We start from the raw sequence: 19,819 nt of genomic DNA on the forward strand, positions 1-19,819 counted from the left end.
ATTGAGGGGAACATATCGCAATTAATGCTATAACTTTTGAAATAAGAAGAGAATTATTGGAAAAAATATTTAATTATAGGAGGATAAAGTATAATTCATCCTTTTTTAATTTGATTCCTTCACCATCATTCTATTTAAGTCTCCAGCGGCAATGAATAGCATTTCATTGCGTGAATGCAACAGGGTATAATCTCCTATTGGGTGACTGGTCTCCAGAGGAAGCTGACATATGTATATATATCATTTATTAATGAAGAGCAATACCAGCGTAGTCATCAGGTATGTCCTGTCTAATGTAGAGATTCACCTTTAGAATAAGATGATCTCCTACTTGGCTGACCACCTCAAAGGTAGCATACCCTGTTGCATACCGGAATTGTTTGGTTCCCCCTAAAATTGCAAGTTCATTGACACCCATAGACTGTATGAAAATTCCTTTCATTTCCACAGTGCTACCACTGTACTTTCCATTAGTGAACAGAAAAGTTATCACAAGCTCTACGTTGGTGTTATCAAGGGATGCTACTGCAGCAATGCCTTGCGAACGACCAACTAGTGCGGATTTGAACGAAACGCTTTGGGTCAAGGTATTATCAACGACAAAAACAGTTCCAAATTGGTTAAAGCCCCAGGTTGCGTTGGGAAGACCTGCAACTGGGAAAACGCTCTGGCCATCTCCACTTCGAAATTCATGGTCGTAAACCGTCAAATTTGTGAACACTGTCTTTGATTGTCCCAAGCTTGCTAGTAAAAGCAGGCTCAGAATTTGGAGGGATGCTATGGCTAAACTCTTTGCCATTGTTTTGCTACAGAAACAAAGGAGGAGGGGAAAGAAGGAAACAAATTGGGGCGGTGTGAAGTATAAAGACGATGAGGAGGACCATTTATAGGACCACAGTTGAGGGGAACGCAACGATTTCCGTTTTCCAAAAAAATTCAAAAAAGTGAAAAAGTATGTTACGTAACCGCTTTCAATTTCAATATTATTGTGTTAAATAGAGCTCCACGTGCCTAACATTGTACGGAGAGTGTAAAGTCCAAAAACTAATATGTGCACGTGATACGAAGTTGACAGATGAAGGTGGGTTTTTTGTTTTTCTCGAAGGAAAGGAAGGTGGGGTTATGGGGTCAAATATCTTCATTAAAAACTTGTATGCAAGTAAATATTAATGGATTTGTTTGGATTGAGATGATTTCAGATAAAATAATTTATTTTACAAATTTCAATCGCCTTTTTATCTTCTCAATCATCTTTTTATCTCACATACATCACATCATAAAAAATACTACAATCAAATAAATTCCTATCCAAACAAACCCATTGTCATTTGCCAATGAGGCCTTGGTTTAATTTTATAACAATCAATGTTGAACTCCAAAAATTAGACGTCTTGTATCATCTCTATTTAGTTATGAGTTTATTTGACTAGACCTTAGTGTTTACCCGGAAAGTTTGGTTGTAATGCTGTTTAGATTTAATCCGAGTCTATCGATCGTATCGTACCTTTATAGATAAATGTGTAATCATGTTAAGAAGAAAACATTAGATAAATTTGGGTCAAATGCATACATATTCATTATTAGATTCTTTATAAAAAATGACTTGCGTCTGATTTTATCGTCCCCTGGGTGGTTGAGAAAGTTTGTACTTCTTTCCAAAGCCAAAATTGACTTTTTGGCATTTTACAAATCTAGATCACAGGAAATCATAAAAACCGGCAAATCTTACGATTCCTGTAGATAAAGTTTGTACGTTATAGCTGTTTTAGTATTCAGCATCGCCCATTTTTGACTAGTTTTGGCATCAATCTTCAGTACACGTGTCCTCCAAAAAAAAAAATCTTCAGTACATGTGGTTGGCTGCATCAGAAAAACCTTTTAAGTCTTAGCTTTTGATACCTGGCTTGTCAGCTCGTAAACTAAATGGACAACCTTTTTTTTAGCCAACAAAATGGACAACTTCGTCATACTGAACAAGACAAATATGTTTGGATCAAATAAATTGTTATATTCCCGGGCAGATCGACTGGTTTCGTAGTCCCCTCACAAGGGGGCAGGTCACTGATTCGATCCCCGGGGAGCTAACGCGCTGTGAATCTTGGGATAGGACACTCACAGTCGTAGGGGATTAGTCGAGCTCAATAGTTCCGGACACCCCTGTGTCGACAAAAAAATAATAATAATAAAAATAAAAAAATAAATTGTTATATCCTGGCAATTTTACAATTAATTTCTCACCAGATAAAGAAAATGAGGAAGCATATTAAGTTTACACCAGGAAACACAAACAATGGAGAGAAATTAATTTCTGGTATGTGTATTTAATCTCTAGTATGTGACTTTTCCAATCAAACCAATCCAAACAAAGACCAAGTTATAGGGATAAAGACGAGTTTTAAGTTTCAACAATGATAAGTCTCGTGCATAGACGCACACATCAAACACGTACCAACACACAAACAGTGGCGTGCAAAGGATTCCTGTGGTACAATTTGTTTATTTGGTTAATTGCAATTTGGGGATAAGTATTCCTAGCGTACAAAAGATTCTGGCGTACAAAATATTTAATTATAGGGGGATAAAGTATAATTCACCCTTTATTATTTTGATTCCTTCACCATCATCCTTCTCAATGATTAATGGACTTCTCCGGTTGCCTATGGAGACGTTGAAATGCTGTGAACTTCTATGCAATCCGGGGAGGATTTTTTATGGCTACAGGCAACCGCTCTCACAGAAAACAATTGCTGACTCAACAATTTCTATCTACTAGGTGGCTTTGCCCTGCTCTTCGCGCAGGGTTACCCGTGATTTGGCGACGGTGCTTTTTTTTTTTTTTTTTTGACATGTGTTTTATGGTAATAAAAAAAATATGTTTTATCGAAATATTATTAATGGAAAAATATTTATTATGCAATTGTCCGCTATAGTATGCTTGTTAATAGAAATTATTGAGGAAAAAAGCACACGAGGGAGAAATAAAATAGAGGGAAAAAATGAAAAACTAAAGATGATGATATAGTATAAAAGAAATATTATCATTGTTATGCTATTGAAATGAAGAAATAGATAAATAATGGATAAAAATAGTAGTGATGAATGTGTGTAGAGAACATTAAAAATGAAGGGATCTTTTAAATTAATTATTTCATAAATGAGAAAAGGAAAAAAAATATGAAATATAGAGAAATCTAAATACAAAGGGGTTTGGAGTGGAATTGGTTGTAAATATTTGACTAAATTTAAATAAGAGAAGGAAAAAAAAATCTGAAATGCAGATAAATGTGGAGTAAAATATATAAAATATTTTTTTAAATCATGCAATCTGCATTCAACTGGAGTTAGTATATCCAATTATAAATGATTTAATTTTTTTTGAGGAATTGAGAGGTATAATTAACACTAAATTGTTTAACTAAATCAAAGGAAAAAAGGAAATTTTTGAAATTTAGAGAAATTTGGAGTAAAATCTATGAGATGATTTTTTTTAATCAAGTCATGTTTATTCAATTGGAGTTCAACATATCCAATAGAAAAGATATTATTATTATTATTATACTGTTGAAATTAAGTAATAAACAAATAATGTACAGAAACAATAATAGTAGATTTGTCTAGAAAGTATTGAATAAGTGTCTAATCAACCACTGGCAAAACTTTTGCTGTGGTATAGAATGAAGAGGAGGAGGTGGAGGTGGGGAGGAAAGTGATGGCTAAAGTGACGAGGGGGCATTCCTTGTCACTAGAGGGACATGGAGGCAGTAGAATAGTAGCTACAGTGAGGAGGAAATCAGCAGAACACTTGAGAACTATGGCTAGACCATCTATTCAGGAACTTGAGGATTTTCATGGGAAGCTAGAGTATCGGCTTCGAAGGGCCTTGCTGCTGGATTCTTCTTGTCCATCATCTGCATTGATAGACTCTAAGGACAGCATACTCTTAAATAATCTAGATAAGAAGATTGGGCATCCTCAAAGTTATCAGAAGAAGTGGTTGGCATTTCATTCTCAAACTAAGTCTCTTTGCTCTGTTAATGATAAGTCCGTATAATTCTTGATCTGGATTATTCATTGTGTTTCACGTCATGATACACCGCGATATTTACGACACGTATTTTCTCAAAACCATATTCGCTTGCTGGTCTTGATTAAATCCATGTCTAATGTGGATTTGATTGATGCCATTCATACCATGCTTCACTTTGATAGCTGTCGGTCTTGTATTGAAGGAAAAATATGGATTTTCTGGTGTGATGAGTTTAATATTTTTTTTCAAGAATTGGTAGACCAAATGGTGTCTACGTCGGTCTTGTCTTCGTTGGGATATTTCTTTTGCTTTTCTGCTATATATGCAAGATGTACTCAAGTTAGGAGAAGGAGTTTATGGATGGCTATGGAAGAGGTTGCTGCTCAAATCTCATCCCTAAGGATTGTAGCAAGTGATTTTAACGTAATATCCAAGGCAAAAGAAAGGTCTTGGTGGGCTCCAGCGAACATTAGGATCTTGGATGAATTTAATGAGCCTATGTTTAATTTAATTTGGCTGAGGTGGATTTTGATGGTCTGGCTTATACTTGGACTAATGGGATAATGTGGCAATGGTTGGATCGAATACTTGCAAATGCGGAGTGGATGGATTTTTCTGAAGTTACAAAAGTTTCTCATTTGTCGTGTGGGCGTTCTGACCAGGCGCCTTTGTTGATTAAACGTGGAACTATGAATTCTAGGAGGCCCTCTTTTCGATTTTTGAATATTTGGAGGAAGCATCCTAATTTTTTGGTAGTAGTTAAAAACGCATGGGATTGACCAATTAAGGGAGTTCAGATGGTTAAATTTTTTAGGCACCTAAAGGCTACGAAGGCAAAGTTACGGGATTGGAACATGATTGTATTTGAAAATACTAGGGGGAGTGCTCGCGCATTGCGCGAGTGTTTGGTGCCTATAATTAGAGAGATAATTTGAAAAGAAATAGTTAAAGAAGCTGGAGTTTGATATTTTTATGTAAAACGTGTTTGCTGTACAAATGTTAAATGGCATATCCAGGGCATGGTGAGGAGGAGCAGCCGGTACCGGCGATGGTGTCATAGAAGTAAGCGCTCTTGTCGAAAGGAGTAAGGACTCAATTGTGAGGACTCGAAAAAAAATTATTATTTTTAAATCCCTATTTTTGGCTAAATTAATTAATTATTTGGATTTTTGCCACGAATAATATTTTCTAGCCTTATTAGACTTAAGTACATGGTATTATAGTTTCGTTATATTTTTAAAGTATCTCGTTTCAAAAAAAATTATTTTCTTAGAAGCTTGTTTAGTGAAAAAGTGAAATCGCGTTTGGAAAATTTTAATCGATTGAGAGTACAATAAGTTTGAAAAATTGGAGACTTGTACAATGGTCCTAAAATAGGTAATTTTAGATTTAAGTACTCAAGTGATAGTCAGTGGTACGATCGTTACAAGAATTTCTTGAAGGTTTCACTTTATCGCGCCTAAATTGGAAATACGCGTTTTCACGCGCGCGATTAATTGAGGGACTTTAGACCATTATTTTAGGACAATTAAGAGTGAATAATATTTATATGAATATAAGTGCATTAGAGATTCAGTGCACTAGTGAAATAAACTCGAAAGGAATCGAGCCCAAAATGCTCGCGTACACGCGCGAGAGAGAGTTGACTTTCGGCGAATTGTGGCCACACATTTAAGCTTACTTTAGAAGCTTTATTTCAGCATATCACACGCCTCTTTCCCTCTCATTTGGTTGAACCATCAGCTGCAACAAAACAACTCCAAGTTTTGCAAATTTCATCTCCAAATCTTGCTCAAACCTTCACCAAATTCAACCAAAATTTAACTACACTTAGCTCAACACTTGGGAAGTTCATCTAGCTACAAAAACAAGGAGCTTTCCACGGATTTCTTGGAGCTTCTAAGGATCGAAAATACTGCCTAGTTCATCAACCAAAGTAGGTAATGATCCAACACTCTAATCTTGGTTTATGGAGGTTGATTAACACCTTTAAGCTCTTGTATTCATATGGGTGGTTGTTATTGTTGGAAAATTTGGAAGGTGAGCTCTATGAACTCCCACCCTTGTCTTGATGGCTGATGTGATGATTGATGATGGATTTAATGTTGGTTTAGTGCTCAAAATGGTAGATTAATGGTGTATTATTAGTAGAAACTTCAAGGAGTGCATGGAGTAAAAAGTCCGATTCTGCCCCTACTTTGAACGTACCTATTTCTGCAGAATTTTGGGGATTTAATGGCTGTTATATGATGTTTATATGTTTTATAGATGGTGTACAAAATTTCATTGAAAAATATTGAGGTTTGGTTGGGCAAATGAATTAATTTCGTGAAGGTAGCAGACCTGGAAACTGTTCCCGTAATTCTCAGACCAGCTTTCTTGTTTCGTCTATAACTCTGTGCTCCGATGTCGAAATTGAGTGCCGTCAATGGCATTTGAAACTAGATATTCCCACCTTTCCAACGGTATAAAATACACATTCTGATTCCATGTATGTGAGCTGAACCAACCTTTTAAAGTCGGCTGTTCTGTTTCTCTGTTTTCCTGGAACAAAATGCCGAGGCTGCAACTTGTGGCTCAAATTCGAGCTAGTTGTGTGCCGAATTTCAAAATGATTTCTTCTGTGAAATTTTATCTCTGTGAATTTATTTTCCAACTCCATAAACCATGCCCAATTCTGAGTTAATTTGAGTGATTTATGATCAAAATACGCAACCTGCCCTGCTCTTGAAAACCCTAACTTTTGGACAGATTTGATGCAAGGCTTGGTGTAGACTTGCTAACTGAATATTTTGGTGCTAAACACTTATGAAATGTGCCATGAATGTTCCTTAGGCTTTGCCTACACTAATGAGCCATGTTTGAGGAATTTTTCCTTGACCAAATGTTTGGAATGAAAAACAAAAGGGCTCAAGGCAGTTTGGTCTTAGGATTTTCGAAATTTTGGTTGTTTGAGTGACTACCTTTCCGAAGGTATTTTTCCATGAAATTTGATAGAGGGATACACTTTATATAGGAGTATTATACTACCAAATTTTGTACCAATCCAAGTCCATTTCGATGCCTAACTAAAGTCCCAAAGTTGGAAGCTCAAATCTGGAAATTTGTTCCCCAGTTTTGAATTTTTCCCTAACTTTGAGCTACCGTATCTCGGTGCTCGAAACTCCGATTCTTGATCCGCATTTTCTGTTAAAAACCTTACTTACAACTCTAATTGAGTTATATATTTCAGAGGCTAGCTCGCAACGTGTGAATTTTTCCGAATTTCCAAAGTTAACGAAAAACCAACCCCAACACAACCTTAAGTACTCTGAAACAGTAACTTTGAGCCCATTTTTTAATATCTTCCATTTAGAATCATGGAAAAGTGTCTTCTAAGAACTTTTATTACTTTCTAAGAGGTTTTCAACGGTACTAAGTTTTCCAATTTTGGACTTGTGTAGAGTGAGATACGATTTTTCAAAGACTCGTATCAAAACGGAAATTTTCCAAATTCTAAGAAAATGGAGTTTTTCAAGTACTCCTTATTCCTTTAATATTTCTTGAACGTTTTATACTTGATTTCCCAAAATGAAAACTCGATTACCGTGTACTTTAAGAAACTCCATTTAAACCTCGATTTACGAGTAATTGAGGTTCGTTTTCATGAAATTTCCTTAGATTGTACTAGTGTACAATCTTCCTTGATAATTGGGATATATGAGTGATACTTCACTATTATGTGCTCAGGCGCACACAAGAGGAATTTCAAGAGGATCCCATGGTGGACGCTTGAACTTCGAATGCCGTTTCTTCTTGTTTACCTGGTGAGTGTCAAGTGCATGTTAAATACTTATGTAATTGAAATGTGAATTGTACAAGTGTTATACATGATACGTAAACTTGTTGAGACGAGTGTGTATTTTATCGCGCTCGTTCTCATTTGGGGAATGCTACAGTTAAAATGTGCTATGTAAATTGATATTCGAATTGTGTGAAATGAATTGTTATAGGAATTAAGTGAAGTGTTGTTATTGCCAACCATATTTGTGTTGTGATGTCGAGTGGAGTGAGCCTCCTCGACTTATGTGTATATACGTGAGGATACCCTCGTTATCTCTTTTCTTTAATTATGCAATACTTGTTACATGGATACACATGATCGGTAACTGTTCATAGACATGTTTAACTCGTAAGCTCTGAGGGGAAGCATGTACCACACCGATTCGGGTGGGAGGTACCTCTCATTCCGGCTCAGTGCTATACTCGGTTCCCTGAGCGATAGTATGTACCACACCAATTCGGGTGGGAGGTACCTCTCATGTCGACTCAGAACCATGAACAATAATTGGTAATTGTACATGAATATGTTTAACTCATGAGCTCTGAGCGGATAGCATGTACCTGTGGCGACCCCACTTCCCCCTAAGGTGAACCAAAGGGTTGGCGGGCCGCCTGCCCAACTCTCGCCAGGACTCACGCAAGCATTCTAACCCAAATCCTTTCGAAGAATAACCTAATCTATTACAAAACAATTCTCCCGAAGAAGGCCGTCACTAGAACCACATTAACTTCCGAGATAGTAGTAATTTAATGTAGCCAATCGACGGTTCCAAAAAAAAAAAAAAAAATCCCACGCGTTACGAACTGCGGAATAGAATCGTACCGTCCCAACTAGGTAAAAATTCATACAACAAAATACAACAATCAAGCCAAACATCCAAATTAAGTTTTACACATTTTCCAGCTTCAAGTGGCAATCCAAAATAAAAAGCACATTATCCAAATTAACGCATTACAGCCCACAAAAGTAGTCATAGTATTCAAGTATACCCCAAAAGGAAAACATGAGTAAGTCTCAAAGCTTTCAATTTCCAGAACCTGTTAAGGAAAACAAATAAACGTGGGGTGAGCTAAATCTCAGTGGTGCCCCAAAACATGCATCTAAATAAACAATAGCAAGAATCAATATTGACTAGGATAAACAAGTAGGAAAGCGGATAACAGCACAAAGTAGGATACAGGGGCTCTCAGGAGCCATTTTCCTCGCTTGATCACCATTCATCGTAGTTGACCCTCCGTCAACTCTCACTACTTATAGTCCATGTAGATCCTCTCATTTTTTTTACTCCTAACCCGTCACCGTTCTTACCCCTGTCCCGGGCCCGAACGCCAACTAAGGAAGTAGTATACTCGAGATATACCCTTAGAAATTGGGAGCAGTATACGTGAGTATACCCTCAGGAATTGGTCGAGGGATTCACCCAACGACGTTACTGCAGTTGGATTCAGGAGTCGAGGGATTCACCCAACGATGCAACTACATTTAAATTTGAGGATTCACGAGTCGAGGGATTCACCCAATGACGTTACTGTAGTTGGATTCAGGAGTCGAGAGATTCACCCAACAACGCAACTACATTCAAATTCACGAAAAAAAATGTTTCACGCAAGTCACCACTCGAACGGCTAGTGCGATAAAGTACACACTGCTCATTTCGATGGATCAAAAACTAGTTTTGCAAGTATCACATTTCAAATCAAGAAAGCACTTTAACCAAGTAGGAATAGAACAAGCAGGGACACTCACCAAGAGTGAAGTTACTGATCAAGCTGGGAATCAAAATCTGCGTCCTCGCTAAATCCTAAAATACCAAATTTTAAAACTATAAGTTGGCTATACTAGTTCTAGGATGACGTAGGAAAATTATTCGTAGTATAGCTAGTTTATTTGCTTGGAATAAGTCAACAAACCATGTAGTATTAAAACTAGTAAAATACTTTGTAAAGTTTCCTTAATATTACTTTTCTTGTAAAAGTGTTACTAGAACTAATTTACGTGAAATAGTGTTTCTTGCCGAACAAGTTTTCTGCACGTTTAGTTAAAATCGCTAAAATCTCGTGTTTTGGAAATTTCCTCTAGAAAACTAGCAAGGGACTGGTCTTAAAGAAAGAAAAGGAAATGAAACAAGACTTAGGGTTTTAAAAGCTAGACAAGTTATTTTCTATAACTATCAAGGCTAGTTTAAGCTAAGGGAAAGTTGTCGGTTGGCAAAAATTTAGGGCAAACTACTAATTACTGAAGTTTATCGATTAATACTAGCGTAAAAATATTTTTGATTAGCTTGATCAAAATTGCTCGAGTTCACAGGGTCGAATCGACTTTCACAGGTTCGACTCTATTTTGAAGTCACATTATAACCTAGATTTGCCAACAAATAAGAATCACTTTTCAATAGCAAATCACTAGGGCTTCGTCAATCATTAGCCCTAGGTTTCAATAAATTCATTTCTGATCAATAATAAAATGAATGACCAAGGCTTTGTCAATCATTAGCACTTGGTTTTGGCAAGCCCATATCACATTTCAACTTAATCAAAATAAATATAAGGCCTCCAAGCAATTCTAGCAGTTAATTTCATCACACTTTAACGCTTATATAAAATCATTCAAATGGCCAAGGGCTTCATCAATCATTAGCCCTTAGCATCCAACAATTAATTCTTATAGCAATAAAGCTAACATTTCAAATGTTTAAATTGACTAACAGGTGTTTAAAACCAAGGACCAAATTTGCGACAACCTCATACTCAAGATCGCCTCCAATAATCTCATTACACGTACACCAATGCAGATTAAACATTTCACAATAGTTATGTTCCAAAGTTATCCATTCCAGTACCGATAACTTCATCACAATATTACAGTCATAATAAAATCAAATTGTCACTCCAAAATGCACATGCAAGACCCTCTTAATATAGTTTAAAGTGAAATCAATGAACATAAGATATTTTACAGCTCGAAACAGCATTTTTAGAACTAAAATTCGCCACAAGAAATCTGGAAAATTCCTTTACTACCTCATTCAACTTGCTTGAAAATTTTCCAGGTCTCCACTTCAACATTTTTGTTTAAATCTTCCAAAATATCCAGTGTTTTGTAGCTAAACAACTTACAGCTTGAAGTACACATTTTTCATGCATTTCAAAACCATTATACTCCAAGGAAAATTCCAGAAATTCCCCAAAATTCCAGAAATTTTCCAGCTATCCTCGGATGATCCTGCATGTATCAGATTTCTGTTTCATTTAATTTTTCTGGTTTAAACCAATTAATTAACTACATGCGGAGCTTACTTATCTTGTTATTAACTAGCTAATCATGGTTATAAGCTCAAAACAACAAAATTATACCAAATGAAGCTGCATTATTCAAGTCAAGCCCTCGGCAGTCTTAATGACTTGCGTTCATCAGAATTTTCTTTCCTAAACCACTCATCCGGCTGCCTAAAATCAACCTGCATGTTCCTAGATGGCTTAATCTTCTTGTTTTTGATTGGTTAAACACATAATTAAGCTCAGATTGTCACAGGGAAACAAAAATAAAGCTGCATTATCAAATTAATTCTCGGAAATTCTGATTTCTCAAGCGCATCAGAATTTCTTCTTCTAAATCACTTATCCGAATGCTTAAAATCCACATGCAAGGCCCTGACCATATTAATTATCCAAGCTTTAATTAGCTAAACATAATTACAGCTCCGGATTATCACAAGAAAGCAGGTTTACTCCAACATTTCTTAATCAACTTTCGGCCGAGTCATTTTTCTTCCCAAGACAGGTTTTCCTCATGCTTCAAATTCATTATCCGGATGCATAAATCGACATGCATGGTCTTAATCATCATGTTTTCACGTAGCTAATTCCATTTTTGTGCTCAGATGGTTATAAATAAACAAATTAGAATATGCATTTTTCGATTTAACTCTCGGCCGAACCAAATTTGCGCACTTCAGGTTCTTTTCTCTTTCTTTTAACAAAAAAAAACATTATTCGAGGGTTTTAAAATCAACATGCAACCCATAACTGACTTCTTTAGCTAGTGGTTAGATAAATAATCACCAGCACAGACTCAGCTTACTTCGAATTAATGGACTGATAGCTACATTATCAAATTTCCAGCCCACGGAAGTTTCTATTCACCAAAATAGGTTTTCTCAAGCTTCTGAGTTCAACATTCGATCGAATAACTCTACATGCATGCTCCTAATTAACTCAATCAACCTCTAACTAGTTTAATCCAGCTCAGAAATTACCTCAGCTCGCGGACAGATCAGAAAAATTTCTGCAGCTCGCGATTTTCTCCTCCCTTGCTCTCGGATGCAGCTCACTCTCTCTTCTCAATCGATACACACGAGGTGAAGGTGGAGTGCGGTGGTGGTTTGAGATGTAGGAATGAGGAGGGTGGAGAGAGAGGGAATGGCTCGCGGTTTTTGAGAGGGAGGTTGAGTGCATGAGGTGATTGAGTGTGGGGTTGGTGAAGGTGCGGGTTGGCCGAATGGAGAGGTGGTAATGATGTTGTCCGGAATGCGTTGGGATTGCATGGTGATTTTGTGGGATTGTGAAGGGTATTTTAGACTTTTCACTTTTCCTTCTAATGACCACTTAAGCCCTTGATTCTAGCATAATCTCACGAATTATCCCTTAGAGTGATTTAAACTCCTAATAATTTACTAATCCCACAAGGATTTCGATTATCGAAACTTTTACGTCCTACGTATACCTAGTATACTTAAACCATTTTTATCGAAAATTTATCGATTACATTTTAGTATTAAGGTTCCTAGTAATTCCTAACATTATTTAGCGATTAAATTAGTTATCAGAATTTCCAATTATTTATTCTCAAGAAATAGAGTTAGTCTAACTCGAAATTTACTGATTTAGTATAATAAGGTCAAAGGAAATAATAATTTGATACAAGCGGGTCAGTTTGCACATAAAAATTATTTTTACGCACTTTTTGTGAAACAAAGAAGGATAAAACTATAATTTATTGCAGGTTAAGAAATGCAAATGAAATATGAAATGATATTTGTCTATATGCATTTTTAGGGTTCTCACAGTACCACACCAATCTGGGTAGGAGGTACCTCTCATACTGTCTCAGTGCTATAACTAGTTCTCGGAGCGATAGCATGTACCACACCGATTAGGGTGGGAAGTACCTCTCATGTCGACTCGAAACTATAAATAAGGTATAAGCCGATTGGAGCGATGTCTCATCGACCACTGAGCGATAGCATGTACCACACCGCTTCAGGTGGGAGGTACCTCTCATGTCGACTCAGAACCATAAACGTGTAATCGATTCCCTGAGCGATAGCATATACCACACCGATTCGGGTGGGAGGTACCTCTCATGTCGACTCAGAACCATACTTGAAAAAGTGAAATTCTACGGACTTGATTACCTAATCGGCTGATGGAATGTCATCACAAGGAAGTATTAGATTGAACTTTGACAAAACAAATAGAAATTAGCTCATAAGAGCTCCTGTATCCTACTCAAGGGTATCTTAGTATAAATTGTGAATCACCTGAATATTATAGCTCTCATTCTTGTGTAAGTGCTATTGTTATTTGGACTACGCGTGTTGCATGTTTTCTTGGCCTCACGAGCATTCCCTCACCCCGTTAGATTTGTTTTCTTTAACAGGAGCTGAAATGGAAGGAATTGTGGAGAGGTCGATTTGATGGCCCTTTTGATTAGAATTTTGAATGTATTCGTTTAGACAATTTTTGGAAACTGTATATTTTAGTAATGTAAGATATTTTGGTAACTTATGATGTAAGACTTGAACGATTATTAAGGAATTGACTTTCCTTTATACCTTCAACTTTTAGTATCGATCGGTTATTCTTAAGTTTGAAGGGAAATTGTACCGAGTCCTGGCGAGAGCTGGGCAGGCGTCCCGCGGACACTCTTGGGTTCGCCCTTGGGAGAAGTGGGGGCGTCACAGTTGGTATCAAAGCTTAGGCTTTAGATTTTTGTAGAGTGTCCTAGGCTTAGAAGTTTAGGATGCCGGACTGTGGGATTTGATTGTGTATTACGTGCAGTGTGATCTTGGTGTTTGAGGTTGTAGCACCATTTTGCTCACAAAATACTATAAGACTTTACTTTTCAAGTTAGGTTGGAGGTGAGTCCAGATTAGAAAAATTAAATAACCATTTGGTGAGTTTAAGGGTTAGGAACCTTGATTCCTCTATTATTTTGCTTGCCAAACTTCTCGAAGGAAAAGTTGAACCATTTGAACAATTTTGGGCTCCATTTTGGACTTGAAAATGAGACATCTTTTGCATTTCGTTTAGTTTGACTTATTATCCTAACTTGTATAAGAACTTTCACCTTGAATCTAGTGAGGAGCCTAAGAATTTAGAAAATATCTTAGGCTTTTGAATGGAATTTTCAATTTTCAATTACTCAAATGATGTGATTTGGTATCGTGAAATTCTTTTAGTTTTGCCCTAACTAGGCTTATGGTTTTTCTCCTTTTGATTCCGCCTATGATAGTAGGGGTAACGCATGCCGTGAGGTCTTTTGTATTTTGCCTGTATGTACTCTTGTATTTGCGGCCCTTAGTTGCCCATAATCTGTATTTGATAATACTGTTAGCTAGTTGTATGCACATTGACATGTGACATGACTCCTGGCTTATGCAAATATCTATGTCGTGATTTAAAGTGCTCTTGCAATGTGTACATGTTTTTCAATTCATGCGCTTATACTTTTCACTTTTATTGTGCGTTTAAAACCTTGTAAAATGGATCGGCGAGGGCGTGGACGGGGGTGTGGGCGTGGGTTTCGGCAACCTCGCACTCCCGAGAGAGGTGAGGGATCTACGATTGGACCAAATCAAAACCCTAGAAACGAAGAGGGTGACCAAGTGGCTACGGCCATTAACCGCATGACCGATATCCTCGAGCGCTTAGCTGAGCGCCAAGGACCTGAACCAGTCAACCAACCTGGAAACCAAAAGAGGGGTGAGGATAGAGCCCTAGAGCGATTCTTGAAGTTCACTCCACCTAAGTTTCATGGAGGATCTGATCCCGAGGTAGCGAAAAATTGGTTTGAAAGGATGGTTGATATTTTTGCTGCTTTAGATTATACCGAAGAAAGACAAGTGAATTTTGCTGTTTTTCAATTTGAGGGAGCAGCACGCTCATGGTGGAATGTTGTTAGTGCAAAGTGGGAAAGAAAACAAACCCCTTGGACTTGGGTAAACTTTGAGAGAGAATTCAATGTCAAGTTCCTCCCGCCAATTATACAAGAAAAGAGGGAGGACGACTTTATTAAGTTGAAACAAGGATTATTAAGTGTGGCCGAATATGAGGAGCGGTTCACCAAATTTTTCAAATTTGCCCCTGAGCTTGTAGTCACCGAACGGAAACGGATAAGGAGGTGTATTCAGGGGTTAAATGTAAAAATCCAAGAATCCCTAGCAGCTGCCCAGATTGCCACTTTTACGGATGCCTTAGATAAGGCGCAGAGGGTAGAGAATGCTAAATCTCAATCTAAAGCTTTTCATGCTAGAAAGAGGGGTAACCCGAGCGATACCCCTAAATCGTCCGAGAAGTCTACCCAACCCCTTGATATGAGAAAAGGGGCTGGAGAAGTGAGGATGCATGACAAACCCGGAGAAACTCCATCAAGCGAAGCCCTGCCAAAAGGAAACCAGAGTAAGCGAGGTCAACAAAAGAGAAAATCCCAAACTAGTCAAGTCGTGACTCCTCATATAACTTGTGCATACTGTGGCAAAATTAACCACACGGAGGCCGAGTACTGGAGAAAACAAGAAAAATGTCTGAGGTGCGGTAGTACCAAGCATAAATTTTTGAATTGCCCTAAAGTTTCTAAGGGAGAAGGAAATTCTCAACAACCTGCTAAATCCACTGCAAATCAATCGAGTGCCGGAAGGAATAATTAATGCCGATGATTGTAAGAGGGATCCAAATTCTACGAGTAGGGGTGAATCTGACTCTACTCAACAAATAGAGATTGTGGTTTTACCCTAGCATAGACCGGCACTTTTAGAGGTTGTAATTTTTTTTGGTATAGGGGATGACATCCTTTTGTTGTATATTGCGACTTAACACATTTTGATCTTGTTGTTTCCCCTTTCTTTGAAATGATTTGATGAACTTATTATAACTTAGTGTAATTATTATGATCTTTTATGGCATATGAAAATTTACCTTTCTTTTAATTGATTTTACGGTTTATACGTATATGTACTCTATTATTCCACGTCTCTAGACATGTAAGAAGATCATGAATGGCACCCGAGAATAGTTAAGTTTAACAAGTATGAGTTTTGAATGGGAAGATTAAGAGTGATGAAAATTGGACACGGGAGGAGAAAGTATTTAAGGCTATTTATAAATCAAGGTATGAATTTCGAGGACGAAATTCTCTTAAGGGGGAGAGGATGTGAGGATTCGAAAAAAAACTATTATTTTTAAATCCCTATTTTTCGCTAAATTAATTATTTATTTGAATTTTTGCCACGAATAATATTTTCTAGCCTTATTAGACTTAAGTACATGGTATTATAGCTTCGTTATATTTTTAAAGTATATCGTTTCAAAAAAAATTATTTTCTTAGAAGCTTGTTTAGTGAAAAAGTGAAATCGCTTTTGGAAAATTTTAATCGATTGAGAGTACAATAAGTTTGGAAAATTGGAGACTTGTACAATGGTCCTAAAATAGGTAATTTTAGATTTAAGTACTCAAGTGATAGTCAGTGGTACGATCGTTACAAGAATTTCTTGAAGGTTTCACTTTATCGCGCCTAAATTGGAAATACGCGTTTTCACGCGCGCGATTAATTGAGGGACTTTAGACCATTATTTTAGGACAATTAAGAGTGAATAATATTTATATGAATATAAGTACATTAGAGGTTCAGTACACTAGTGAAATAAACTCGAAAGGAATCGAGCCCAAAATGTGGGCGTACACGCGCGAGAGAGAGTTGACTTTCGGGGAATTGTGGCCACACATTTAAGCTTACTTTAGAAGCTTTATTTCAGCATATCACACGCCTCTTTCCCTCTCATTTGGCTGAACCATCAGCTGCAACAAAACAACTCCAAGTTTTGCAAATTTCATCTCCAAATCTTGCTCAAACCTTCACCAAATTCAACCAAAATTTAACTACACTTAGCTCAACACTTGGGAAGTTCATCTAGCTACAAAAACAAGGAGCTTTCCACGGATTTCTTGGAGCTTCTAAGGACCGAAAATCCTGCCTAGTTCATTAACCAAAGTAGGTAATGATCCAACACTCTAATCTTGGTTTATGGAGGTTGATTAACACCTTTAAGCTCTTGTATTCATATGGGTGGTTGTTATTGTTGGAAAATTTGGAAGGTGAGCTCTATGAACTCCCACCCTTGTCTTGATGGCTGATGTGATGATTGATGATGGATTTAATGTTGGTTTAGTGCTCAAAATGGTAGATTAATGGTGTATTATTAGTAGAAACTTCAAGGAGTGCATGGAGTAAAAAGTCCGATTCTGCCCCTACTTTGAACGTACCTATTTCTGCAGAATTTTGGGGATTTAATGGCTGTTATATGATGTTTATATGTTTTATAGATGGTGTACAAAATTTCATTGAAAAATATTGAGGTTTGGTTGGGCAAATGAATTAATTTCGTGAAGGTAGCAGACCTGGAAACTGTTCCCGTAATTCTCAGACCAGCTTTCTTGTTTCGTCTATAACTCTGTGCTCCGATGTCGAAATTGAGTGCCGTCAATGGCATTTGAAACTAGATATTCCCACCTTTCCAACGGTATAAAATACACATTCTGATTCCATGTATGTGAGCTGAACCAACCTTTTAAAGTCGGCTGTTCTGTTTCTCTGTTTTCCTGGAACAAAATGCCGAGGCTGCAACTTGTGGCTCAAATTCGAGCTAGTTGTGTGCCGAATTTCAAAATGATTTCTTCTGTGAAATTTTATCTCTGTGAATTTATTTTCCAACTCCATAAACCATGCCCAATTCTGAGTTAATTTGAGTGATTTATGATCAAAATACGCAACCTGCCCTGCTCTTGAAAACCCTAACTTTTGGACAGATTTGATGCAAGGCTTGGTGTAGACTTGCTAACTGAATATTTTGGTGCTAAACACTTATGAAATGTGCCATGAATGTTCCTTAGGCTTTGCCTACACTAATGAGCCATGTTTGAGGAATTTTTCCTTGACCAAATGTTTGGAATGAAAAACAAAAGGGCTCAAGGCAGTTTGGTCTTAGGATTTTCGAAATTTTGGTTGTTTGAGTGACTACCTTTCCGAAGGTATTTTTCCATGAAATTTGATAGAGGGATAACCCTTATATGGTGGTATTATACTGCTAATTTTGTGTTATTCCGAGACCGTTTCATGACTCAACTAAAAGTCCAAAGTTCAAAGCTTGATTTTGGAAAACCCTTGTTTAACAAGGAAATTTGGGTAACTTTGAGCTACCATATCTTGGTACTCAAAACTCCATTTCTCGTTCCGCTTATTTTGTTGTAAACTTGGATTACAACACTATTAGAGTTACAAATTTCAAAGGCTAGTTCCAATCAAGTGAATTTTGCCGAATTTTCAAAGTTGGCCAAAAATCAACTTAAATCTGCCTTATGAACCAAAACAGCGACTTTGACCTCATTTTTGAATGTTTTCCATTTGGAATCTTAGAGAAGTGTATTCTAGGAACTTTTAGTACTTTGGAAAAGGTTTCCAACGGTACCAAGTTTTCCAATTTTGGACTTGTAAAGAATGAGATACGGTTTTTCAAAGATCTCGTACCAAAACTGAAATTTCCGAATCTTAAGGAAATAGAGATTTTTGAATTCTCCTTATTCCTTTGATGTTACTTGAACGTATTAAACTTGATTTCCAAGATGAAACCTCAATTGCTTTTGTGCTTTAAAATCTCATCTTTGAACCCCGATTTACGAGTGGTTGGGATTCGTTTTCTTTGGGATTTTCTTAGATTGTGCATTAAATACAATCTTTGTAATAATTGGGGGTTTTGAGTGATAAATCCTTATTAATTGCTCAGGCACACAAGAGGAACTTCAAGAGGATCCCACGGTGGACGCTTGAATTTCGAGTGCCGTTTCTTCTTGTTTACTTGGTGAGTGTCAAGTGCATGTTAAATACTTATGTAATTGAAATGTGAATTGTACAAGTATTATACATGATACGTAAACTTGTTGAGACGAGTGTGTATTTTATCGCGCTCGTTCTCCTTTGGGGAATGCTACAGTTAAAATGTGCTATGTGAATTGATATTCGAATTGTGTGAAATGAATTGTTATAGGAATTAAGTGAAGTGTTGTTATTGCCAACCATATTTGTGTTGTGATGTCGAGTGGAGTGAGCCTCCTCGACTTATGTGTATATACGTGAGGACACCCTCGTTCTCTCTTTCCTTTAATTATGCAATACTTGTTACATGGATACACATGATCGGTAACTGTTCATAGACATGTTTAACTCGTAAGCTCTGAGGGGAAGCATGTACCACACCGATTCGGATGGGAGGTACCTCTCATCCCGGCTAAGTGCTATACTCGGTTCCTTGAGCGATAGTATTTACCACACCAATTCGGGTGAGAGGTACACTCATGTCGACTCAGAACCATGAACAATAATTGGTAATTGTACATGAATATGTTTAACTCATGAGCTTTGAGTGGATAGCATGTATCACACCAATCTGGGTGGGAGGTACCTCTCATACCGTCTCAGTGCTATAACTGGTTCTCGGAGCGATAGCATGTACCACACCGATTCGAGTGGGAGGTACCTCTCATGTCGACTCAAAACTATAAATAAGGTATAAGTCGATTGGAGCGATGTCTCATCGACCACTGAACGATAGCATGTACCACACCGATTCGAGTGGGAGGTACCTCTCATGTCGACTCAAAATCATACTTGAAAAAGTGAAATTCTACGAACTTGATTA

The 19,819-nt window shown here is 37.2% G+C and overlaps 2 protein-coding genes across 2 annotated transcripts; one reads left to right on the forward strand and one right to left on the reverse strand.

The window, feature by feature from the left end:
• Positions 1-247: 247 nt before the first annotated feature.
• On the reverse strand, positions 248-799 carry LOC113771540 (dirigent protein 11-like). Its single transcript, XM_027316115.1, has one exon. The coding sequence runs from the start codon at positions 797-799 to the stop codon at positions 248-250; it is 552 nt and encodes a 183-aa protein (XP_027171916.1).
• Positions 800-14,613: 13,814 nt separating this feature from the next.
• Positions 14,614-15,777, forward strand: LOC113771541. The gene is made up of 2 exons (XM_027316116.1): positions 14,614-15,069; positions 15,187-15,777. The coding sequence occupies exons 1-2, from the start codon at positions 14,614-14,616 to the stop codon at positions 15,775-15,777; spliced, it is 1,047 nt and encodes a 348-aa protein (XP_027171917.1).
• Positions 15,778-19,819: the final 4,042 nt, after the last annotated feature.

The sequence above is a fragment of the Coffea eugenioides genome, chromosome 5 (genome assembly GCF_003713205.1).
Source record: "Coffea eugenioides isolate CCC68of chromosome 5, Ceug_1.0, whole genome shotgun sequence".
NCBI lineage: Eukaryota > Viridiplantae > Streptophyta > Magnoliopsida > Gentianales > Rubiaceae > Coffea > Coffea eugenioides.

Excerpts from the sequence above, each read along its gene's own strand:
- LOC113771541 (XM_027316116.1), top strand. The coding sequence starts at position 14,614 with ATGGATCGGCGAGGGCGTGGACGGGGGTGTGGGCGTGGGTTTCGGCAA. Across the intron at positions 15,070-15,186 it reads AACAAACCCCTTGGACTTGG|CGGTTCACCAAATTTTTCAA; the intron begins GTAAACTTTGAG and ends GAATATGAGGAG.
- LOC113771540 (XM_027316115.1), bottom strand. The coding sequence starts at position 799 with ATGGCAAAGAGTTTAGCCATAGCATCCCTCCAAATTCTGAGCCTGCTT.